This window comes from Salvelinus alpinus, chromosome 2 (assembly GCF_045679555.1).
Source record: "Salvelinus alpinus chromosome 2, SLU_Salpinus.1, whole genome shotgun sequence".
Lineage (NCBI taxonomy): Eukaryota > Metazoa > Chordata > Actinopteri > Salmoniformes > Salmonidae > Salvelinus > Salvelinus alpinus.
The window spans coordinates 2012929-2024373 of record NC_092087.1 but is presented as its reverse complement, the minus strand read 5'-3'; the positions used below and the strand labels follow the sequence as shown (position 1 = coordinate 2024373).

General features: G+C 40.8%; 1 protein-coding gene across 3 annotated transcripts in view; it reads right to left on the bottom strand.

Moving 5' to 3' along the window:
* Positions 1-491: 491 nt before the first annotated feature.
* Positions 492-11445, bottom strand: part of LOC139552771 (lysine-specific demethylase phf2-like) — a 144413-nt gene continuing 133459 nt past the window's right edge. For all 3 annotated transcript variants that reach the window (XM_071364805.1, XM_071364814.1, XM_071364821.1), the window contains exons 19-22: positions 4618-4710; positions 2315-2424; positions 1396-1882; positions 492-1144 (exon numbers count right to left, since the gene is read on the bottom strand). In XM_071364805.1, the coding sequence (XP_071220906.1) occupies positions 1056-1144; positions 1396-1882; positions 2315-2424; positions 4618-4710 (779 nt within the window). In that variant the 3' untranslated portion in view covers positions 492-1055. The remainder of the gene's footprint in view (positions 1145-1395; positions 1883-2314; positions 2425-4617; positions 4711-11445) is intronic.

Genomic DNA, 11445 nt, shown 5'->3' with positions numbered 1-11445 from the left:
CTAGCCAGTATTGTTAGGCAGATGAGCAAAAACTATGTTTTTAGAGATGACTTCCACGATTTGCTAAACAGATATCTCCATGACGCGCTTGTCGCATTAGAATTACGCCATCTGAGGGAAGACAATGGTCTATAATCACAATATTTAACAATAGTCTTCAAATCGAACTAATCGTAGACGCTGATATGTTTGTAACCATCATCATATTTGACATCTGAGATTACTCTGAAAATCTCTTCATGTTTTGTGCTTAATAGTTGTTTCATAAATGCCCTTTTTTGGCTTTCCTTCCTTATCTATGACATTATCATAGGACAATAAATATTATAACTGATAGTGCTTAGGAAAGAAAGAAATAGCGTGGAGATGATTGTTTTGTAGTGAAGGTCCAGACTGAAATCAACATTGTGTGTGCTAACATCCCAGTCCTTGTCATGCCAAATATTTTTGGAGTGGAATGTTAGAACAAACAGACTGGATTCCAGGCTATGTCTGGTCTGAGGAGGACAGAGGAAAACATTTATTTCCTAAAATCATGAACAACATTGCAAGGTAATGATAAGCCACATCCAAATAGCAGTAATGAATTCCCTATGAATAAACTGTAATTCAACCTATATCCCACCCTAGAATGGAATGACTGCAATGTATTTCTAGGCTGTGTTCCCAAATGGCACCCTATTCCCTATATAGTGCACTACTTTTGACCAGAGCCCTATGGAACCCTATTCCCAATATAGTGCACTACTTTTGACCAGAGCCCTATGGGTGACCAGTACATTATAAAGGGAATAGAGTGCCATTTGGACAGCAGCCCTAGTGTATCTCTAGTGTAGTGACCCCCTGATAAACTGACTGTAGTAAAATGACACACATTTTTCTTAAAAAATATTTGTAGCAGGTATTCTGTACACTTTAGTATCTGAAAGTTATAAAGCAGTCTGTCTCTGTTGGCCCTGGACCTATCAGAAGAGAGGAGGTGGAGAAGCGGCCAGTTCATTGGCCAATAGTACTGCATCAGGAACCAATGGCAGTTCTCAGTGAGTCACTTCCTGTTAAAGGAGGAGCTTCCCGTTGCGTTGTATCTTGAGGATCTTTCCCAGTCTCTGTTTGGCCGTCGCCATGCCTTTCTTTAGCCGCTTCGCTGTGAGGAGACAGACACAGAAAGAGACTTCAAAAAACCTTCTGAAAAAGAAATCATGAATTCAACAGCAACTATCTTTCCAATTGATTAATAGACTGTTGTTTTAAGCATATGTGAAAAGTAGGGTACTAACCTAGACCTATAGGTGGTAGTGTGGATGGTTGAATCACCACAGGTCTATCTGGCTCCACGGACCAGTTTGTAGTAATGGATTAATTGAGCTCCTGGTTTGGGTAAAGTAGTTCACTTACCTTCACCCTTTGCTGTTGCTCCTTCTCCTCCTGATGCTGCTCCTCCTGCGCCTCCTCCTCCTGCTGCTGCGCCTCCTCCTCCTCCTGCACCTGCTGCGCCTCCTCCTCCTCCTCCTGATACTGCTCCTCCTGCACCGCCTCCTCCTCCTGCTGCTGCTCCTTCTCCTCCTTCTCCTCCTCCTGCTGCTCCTCGCTCCCCCTTGGCTGTGTTGTTGTTCTGAGACAATGAAGATGTGGAGGGTCGTCTCTGTGTGAGGAAGACTCCGGGGGCCATGGGCTGGAGCCCCCCAGCCTGACTCCCTCCTGCCCCAGAGGAGTACTCGTGGTTGGTCTGGCCCGGCTCAGTGTCCTGGCCCACGTCTGGTTCTGTAGAGCTGCTGTACCTGCTCAGCTTCCTCACTGGCTCCTCCTCTTCCTCCTCCATCACGGCAGCAGGGGGCTTCTTTTTTGTGTTTTTCTTCTTCTTCTTGTTCTTCTGCTGTTCCTCCTGGGTAAGAAGAAGAAAGGAATATCTGCATCCCAAATGACACCGTATGCCCTAAATAGTGCACTATTTTTGACCAGAACCCTATGGGAACCATACCAGGGAATAGGGGGTCATTTGGGACACAGACTATGACTACAGGAACATATCACTGGTGGAAAGAAAGTTTACTTCAAGTGGAGAGATTTTTTTTAAATTAAATTACTTTCTGAGCTCTTTGGTAGCCAGCTAGCGAGTTAACAGACGACAGGCAAGCCAAGCTAATTAGCTAGCTAGCTATCATGGCAAAATGTGAAAATGTTTTTCAGTCAAATTACTTATTTTTACAACTTCTACAGGCTATGAAAGTAGTGTTCTGGGATCGAGTCTCAGTTGGTAAAAGCTCAAACCACCAAGTGGGTAGTTGCGTGGCAACAGTTAGTTAGTCCAACTGACCTGGTGAGAGAGTTTGGCTGCAGCAGCCGCCAGTCCTGTCTCTATGGACGCCACTCTTGCTCCTTCTCTGGCCGGCCTCGCCTGACGAAGCACAGAGGGACCGACACGTGCTACAGACAGACACATTGATCAATACAACTTACAACTGAATATAACTACTGGGACCTAAATGCTACAACTTACAACTGAATATAACTACTGGGACACACATGCTACAACTTACAACTGAATATAACTACTGGGACACACATGCTACAAACACAGAGACCTCTCAGCTCAGAACACATCATCTCATTCAGAGTGGTTGGGTTAAATGCAGAAGGCACATTTCAGTTGAATACATTCAGTTGGACAACCCACTAGGTATCCCCCTTTCCCTTTCAACTGTTTAATTAAATCAGTCACAGTGCATTCGGAAAGTATTCAGACCCCTTCCCTTTTTCCACATTTTGTTACTTTACAGCTTTATTCTAAAATGGATTAAAGAAAACTTAAAGAAATTAAAGAAAACTTTCCATCATCAATCTACACACAATCCCCCATAATGACAAAGCAAAAACAGGTTTTTAGAAATGTGTTTAAAATATAAACAGAAATACCTTATTTACATAAGTATTCAGACCCTTCGCTATGAGACTCGAATTTGAGCTCAGGTGGATCCTGTTTCCATTGATCATCCTTGAGATGTTTCTACAACAGGTTTGGAGTCCACCTGTGGTAAATTCAATTGATTGGACATGATTTGGAAAGGTACACACCTGTCTATATAAGGTTCAACAGTTGACAGTTCATGTCAGAGCAAAAACCAAGCCTTAAGGTCGAAGGAATTGTCCGTAGAGCTCCGAGACAGGATTGTGTCGATGCACAGATCTGGGGAAGGGTCCCAAAAAATGTCTGCAGCATTGAAGGTCCCCAAGAACACAGTGGCCTCCATCATTATTAAATGGAAGAAGTTTGGAACCACCAAGAGAGATGGGAGAACCTTCCAGAAGGACAACCACCTCTGCAGAATTCCACCAATCAGGCCTTTATGGTAGAGTGGTCAGACGGAAGCCACTCCTCAGTAAAAGGCACATGACAGACCACTTGGAGTTTGACTAAAAGGCACCTAAAGCCTCTCAGACCATGTGAAACAAGATTCTCTGGTCTGATGAAACCAAGGTGGAACTCTTTGGCCTGAATGCCAAGTGTCACGTCTGGAGGAAACCTGGCACCATCCCTACGGTGAATCATGGTGGTGGCAACATCAAGCTGTGGGGATGTTTTTCAGGGACTAGGAGACTAGTCAGGATCGAGGGAAAGATTAACAGAGCAAAGTACAGAGAGATCCCTGATGGAAACCTGTTCCAGAGCGCTCAGGACCTCAGACTGGGGTGAAGGTTGACCTTCCAACAGGACAATGACCCTAAGCACACAGCCAAGACAACGCAGGAGTGGCTTCGGGACAAGTCTCTGAATGTCCTTGATCCTTGAGTGGCCCACCCAGAGCCCGGACTTGAACCCAATCGAACATCTCTGGAGAGACCTGAAAATAGCTGTGCAGTGACGCTCCCCATCAAACCTGACAGAGCTTGAGAGGATCTGCAGAGAAGAATGGGAGAAACTCCCCAAATACAGGTGTGCCAAGCTTGTAGCATTATATCTAAGAATACTCGAGGTTGTAATCGCTGCCAAAGGTGCATCAACAAAGTACTGAGTAAAGGGTCTGAATACTTATGTAAATGTTATATCAGTTTTCTATGTTTTATATATACACATTTGCAAAAATGTCTAAAAAACTGTTTTTGCTTTGTCATTATGATGATTATTGATGAAAAAAAATATTTAAATGATTTTAGAATAAAGCTGTAACGTAACAAAATGTGAAAAAAGTCAAGGGGTCTGAATACTTTCTGAATGCACTGTATATTGTGGCAGGTCTAGAGTCTATAGATGTGACAGGTGTAGTGTACCTGTGGGTGTCTGAACCTTTCATCTATACAGTATTAGTGACAGGTGTAGTGTACCTGTGGGTGTCTGAACCTTTCATCTATACAGTATTAGTGACAGGTGTAGTGTACCTGTGGGTGTCTGAACCTTTCATCTATACAGTATTAGTGACAGGTGTAGTGTACCTGTGGGGCTGTAGAGTGTCTAAACCTTTCATCTATACAGTATTAGTGACAGGTGTAGTGTACCTGTGGGGCTGTAGAGTGTCTAAACCTTTCATCTATACAGTATTAGTGACAGGTGTAGTGTACCTGTGGGGCTGTAGAGTGTCTAAACCTTTCATCTATACAGTATTAGTGACAGGTGTAGTGTACCTGTGGGGCTGTATGGAGTATCTGAGCCTTTCCTCTTCTTGGATCTGGATTTGAAGACAGGGTTATCCTCTTCAGACTCCAGAGAGGGGTAAACTGGAACAAACACACACCCTCTGGTTAGTTAACACTCATATACAGGGATGGATACTAAGCTAGCCTTTCTAGCTCGAGACTAGTACTTTTCAGACCAGGCTAGTAGAAAACGTGCCGAACTAGACCGCCGGCGAGATACATTTTATCTTTTTAAATATCACATGGCCCAGAATTTCGACCCGGGCTAGTAAACAAATCCTGAAGTTCCATCACTGATCATATATGATCCACAGCTCAACACTGTCTTCTTCCACAGCTCAACAGTCTTCTTCCACAGCTCAACACTGTCTTCTTCCACAGCTCAACACTGTCTACTTCCACAGCTCAACACTGTCTTCTTCCACAGCTCAACAGTCTTCTTCCACAGCTCAACACTGTCTTCTTCCACAGCTCAACACTGTCTTCTTCCACAGCTCAACACTGTCTTCTTCCACAGCTCAACACTGTCTTCTTCCACAGCTCAACACTGTCTTCTTCCACAGCTCAACACTGTCTTCTTCCACAGCTCAACACTGTCTTCTTCCACAATTCAACACGGTCTTCTTCCACAGCTCAACATGGTCTTCTTCCACAGCTCAACACTGTCTTCTTCCACAGCTCAACACGGTCTTCTTCCACAGCTCAACACGGTCTTCTTCCACAGCTCAACACGGTCTTCTTCCACAGCTCAACACTGTCTTCTTCCACAGCTCAACACTGTCTTCTTCCACAGCTCCTCGTGATCCACAGCTCAACACTGTCTTCTTCCACAGCTCAACACTGTCTTCTTCCACAGCTCAACACTGTCTTCTTCCACAGCTCAACACTGTCTTCTTCCACAGCTCAACACTGTCTTCTTCCACAGCTCAACACTATCTTCTTCCACAGCTCCTCATGATCCACAGCTCAACACTGTCTTCTTCCACAGCTCAACACTGTCTTCTTCCACAGCTCAACACTGTCTTCTTCCACAGCTCAACACTGTCTTCTTCCACAGCTCAACACTGTCTTCTTCCACAGCTCAACACTGTCTTCTTCCACAGCTCAACACTGTCTTCTTCCACAGCTCAACACTGTCTTCTTCCACAGCTCAACACTGTCTTCTTCCACAGCTCTACACTGTCTTCTTCCACAGCTCAACACTGTCTTCTTCCACAGCTCAACACGATCTTCTTCCACAGCTCTACACTGTCTTCTTCCACAGCTCAACACTGTCTTCTTCCACAGCTCAACACTGTCTTCTTCCACAGCTCAACACTGTCTTCTTCCACAGCTCAACACGATCTTCTTCCACAGCTCAACACTGTCTTCTTCCACAGCTCAACACTGTCTTCTTCCACAGCTCAACACTGTCTTCTTCCACAGGTCAACACTGTCTTCTTCCACAGCTCAACACTGTCTTCTTCCACAGCTCAACACTGTCTTCTTCCACAGCTCAACACTGTCTTCTTCCACAGCTCAACACTGTCTTCTTCCACAGCTCCTCATGATCCACAGCTCAACACTGTCTTCTTCCACAGCTCAACACTGTCTTCTTCCACAGCTCAACACTGTCTTCTTCCACAGCTCCTCATTATCCACAGCTCAACACTGTCTTCTTCCACAGCTCAACACGGTCTTCTTCCACAGCTCAACACTGTCTTCTTCCACAGCTCAACACTGTCTTCTTCCACAGCTCAACACTGTCTTCTTCCACAGCTCCTTCAATCACATCCTCTTTTATTCACTCTCTCCTCAATCTTCTAAAAAGTAACATTCCTGAAAGTGGCATATTTCTATTGAGCGATGACACATTTCGGAGGCCAGCCAATCTAATTGCTCCATGTGTTGATGATGATGATGTGCATTGCTGCAGTATTTGGTTCCCCCTCCATTAACATGCTTTCTCTCCCCCTCTCTCTCCAGCTGTGAGGCAGCTGCATCCTCCCTTCTTCCATCCATACCTCTCTCCCCCTAGCAGAGCAGAGTAGAGGGACGGGTACAGGACACTGCAAACACAGGCTGTAGAACCACTGTCTTCTTCCATCCATACCTCTCTCCCCCTAGCAGAGCAGAGTAGAGGGACGGGTACAGGACACTGCAAACACAGGCTGTAGAACCATTGTCTTCTTCCATCCATACCTCTCTCCCCCTAGCAGAGCAGAGTAGAGGGAAGGGTACAGGACACTGCAAACACAGGCTGTAGAACCATTGTCTTCTTCCATCCATACCTCTCTCCCCCTAGCAGAGCAGAGTAGAGGGAAGGGTACAGGACACTGCAAACACAGGCTGTAGAACCATTGTCTTCTTCCATCCATACCTCTCTCCCCCTAGCAGAGCAGAGTAGAGGGAAGGGTACAGGACACTGCAAACACAGGCTGTAGAACCACTGTCTCAACTAAGAACAAAGCTAAAGACCTACTCTCATGGACCTTGTCTCTAGAACTGACAACCATCAGTTAGTCAGAGGAACATCTGTTGTATCTGTAGTAGAACATGTATCATATCTCTAGTGGAACATGTATCATATCTCTAGTGGAACATGTATCATATCTCTAGTGGAACATGTATCATATCTCTAGTGGAACATGTATCATATCTCTAGTGGAACATGTATCATATCTCTAGTGGAACATGTATCATATCTCTAGTGGAACATGTATCATATCTCTAGTGGAACATGTATCATATCTCTAGTGGAACATGTATCATATCTCTAGTGGAACATGTATCATATCTCTAATGGAACATGTATCATATCTCTAATGGAACATGTATCATATCTCTAGTGGAACATGTATCATATCTCTAATGGAACATGTATCATATCTCTAATGGAACATGTATCATATCTCTAATGGAACATGTATCATATCTCTAATGGAACATGTATCATATCTCTAGTGGAACATGTATCATATCTCTAATGGAACATGTATCATATCTCTAATGGAACATGTATCATATCTCTAGTGGAACATGTATCATATCTCTAGTGGAACATGTATCATATCTCTAGTGGAACATGTATCATATCTCTAGTGGAACATGTATCATATCTCTAGTGGAACATGTATCATATCTCTAGTGGAACATGTATCATATCTCTAGTGGAACATGTATCATATCTCTAGTGGAACATGTATCATATCTCTAATGGAACATGTATCATATCTCTAATGGAACATGTATCATATCTCTAGTGGAACATGTATCATATCTCTAATGGAACATGTATCATATCTCTAATGAAACATGTATCATATCTCTAATGGAACATGTATCATATCTCTAGTGGAACATGTATCATATCTCTAGTGGAACATGTATCATATCTCTAGTGGAACATGTATCATATCTCTAGTGGAACATGTATCATATCTCTAGTGGAACATGTATCATATCTCTAGTGGAACATGTATCATATCTCTAGTGGAACATGTATCATATATCTAGTGGAACATGTATCATATCTCTAATGGAACATGTATCATATCTCTAATGGAACATGTATCATATCTCTAGTGGAACATGTATCATATCTCTAATGGAACATGTATCATATCTCTAATGGAACATGTATCATATCTCTAATGGAACATGTATCATATCTCTAATGGAACATGTATCATATCTCTAGTGGAACATGTATCATATCTCTAATGGAACATGTATCATATCTCTAATGGAACATGTATCATATCTCTAGTGGAACATGTATCATATCTCTAGTGGAACATGTATCATATCTCTAGTGGAACATGTATCATATCTCTAGTGGAACATGTATCATATCTCTAGTGGAACATGTATCATATCTCTAGTGGAACATGTATCATATCTCTAGTGGAACATGTCTCATATCTCTAATGGAACATGTATCATATCTCTAATGGAACATGTATCATATCTCTAGTGGAACATGTATCATATCTCTAATGGAACATGTATCATATCTCTAATGGAACATGTATCATATCTCTAATGGAACATGTATCATATCTCTAATGGAACATGTATCATATCTCTAGTGGAACATGTATCATATCTCTAATGGAACATGTATCATATCTCTAATGGAACATGTATCATATCTCTAGTGGAACATGTATCATATCTCTAGTGGAACATGTATCATATCTCTAGTGGAACATGTATCATATCTTTAGTGGAACATGTATCATATCTCTAGTGGAACATGTATCATATCTCTAGTGGAACATGTATCATATCTCTAGTGGAACATGTATCATATCTCTAGTGGAACATGTATCATATCTCTAGTGGAACATGTATCATATCTCTAGTGGAACATGTATCATATCTTTAGTGGAACATGTATCATATCTCTAGTGGAACATGTATCATATCTCTAGTGGAACATGTATCATATCTCTAGTGGAACATGTATCATATCTCTAGTGGAACATGTATCATATCTCTAGTGGAACATGTATCATATCTCTATGTATCATATCTCTAGTGGAACATGTATCATATCTCTAGTGGAACATGTATCATATCTCTAGTGGAACATGTATCATATCTCTAGTGGAACATGTATCATATCTCTAGTGGAACATGTATCATATCTCTAATGGAACATGTATCATATCTCTAATGGAACATGTATCATATCTCTAGTGGAACATGTATCATATCTCTAGTGGAACATGTATCATATCTCTAATGGAACATGTATCATATCTCTAATGGAACATGTATCATATCTCTAGTGGAACATGTATCATATCTCTAATGGAACATGTATCATATCTCTAATGGAACATGTATCATATCTCTAATGGAACATGTATCATATCTCTAGTGGAACATGTATCATATCTCTAGTGGAACATGTATCATATCTCTAGTGGAACATGTATCATATCTCTAGTGGAACATGTATCATATCTCTAGTGGAACATGTATCATATCTCTAGTGGAACATGTATCATATCTCTAGTGGAACATGTATCATATCTCTAGTGGAACATGTATCATATCTCTAGTGGAACATGTATCATATCTCTAGTGGAACATGTATCATATCTCTAGTGGAACATGTATCATATCTCTAGTGGAACATGTATCATATCTCTAGTGGAACATGTATAATATCTCTAGTGGAACATGTATCATATCTCTAGTGGAACATGTATCATATCTCTAATGGAACATGTATCATATCTCTAATGGAACATGTATCATATCTCTAGTGGAACATGTATCATATCTCTAGTGGAACATGTATCATATCTCTAATGGAACATGTATCATATCTCTAGTGGAACATGTATCATATCTCTAGTGGAACATGTATCATATCTCTAGTGGAACATGTATCATATCTCTAATGGAACATGTATCATATCTCTAGTGGAACATGTATCATATCTCTAATGGAACATGTATCTTATCTCTAATGGAACATGTATCATATCTCTAGTGGAACATGTATCATATCTCTAGTGGAACATGTATCATATCTCTAGTGGAACATGTATCATATCTCTAATGGAACATGTATCATATCTCTAATGGAACATGTATCATATCTCTAGTGGAACATGTTTCATATCTCTAGTGGAACATGTATCATATCTCTAATAGAACATGTATCATATCTCTAGTGGAACATGTATCCTATCTTTAGTGGAACATGTATCATATCTCTAGTGGAACATGTATCCTATCTTTAGTGGAACATGTATCATATCTCTAATGGAACATGTATCATATCTCTAATGGAACATGTATCATATCTCTAGTGGAACATGTATCATATCTCTAATAGAACATGTATCATATCTCTAGTGGAACATGGATCATATCTCTAATGGAACATGTATCATATCTCTAATAGAAACTCTACTATATCTCTAGTGGAAACACTACTATATCTCTAGTGGAAACACTACTATATCTCTAGAAGAAACTCTACTATAACTCTAGTGGAAACTCTACTACATCTCTAGTGGAAACACTACTATATCTCTAGTGGAAACTCTACTATATCTCTAGTGGAAACTCTACTATATCTCTAGTGGAAACTCTACTATATCTCTAGTGGAAACACTACTACATCTCTAGTGGAAACTCTAGTATATCTCTAGAGGAAACTCTACTATATCTCTAGTGGAAACTGTACTATATCTCTAGTGGAAACTCTACTATCTCTCTTGTGGAAACTCTACTATATCTCTAGTGGAAACACTACTATATCTCTAGTGGAAACTTCTCAATAGCTTTAGTAAAACATAGATCATATCTCTAGTGGAAACTCTGCTGTATATCTATAGTAGAACATAGTATCATATGTCTACTGGAAACTGTACTATATCTGTAGTAGATGACTCTAGTGGAAACTGTACTATATCTGTAGTAGATGACTCTACTGGAAACTGTACCATATCTGTAGTAGATGACTCTAGTGGAAACTCTACTATATCTCTAGTGGAAACTCTACTATAACTCTAGTGGAAACTCTCCTACATCTCTAGTGGAAACACTACTATATCTCTAGTGGAAACTCTACTATATCTCTAGTGGAAACTCTACTATATCTCTAGTGGAAACTACTATATCTCTAGTGGAAACACTACTACATCTCTAGTGGAAACTCTACTATATCTCTAGTGGAAACTCTACTATATCTCTAGAAGAAACTCTACTATATCTCTAGTGGAAACTGTACTATATCTCTTGTGGAAACTCTACTATATCTCTAGTGGAAACTCTACTATCTCTCTAATGGAAACTCTACTATATCTCTAG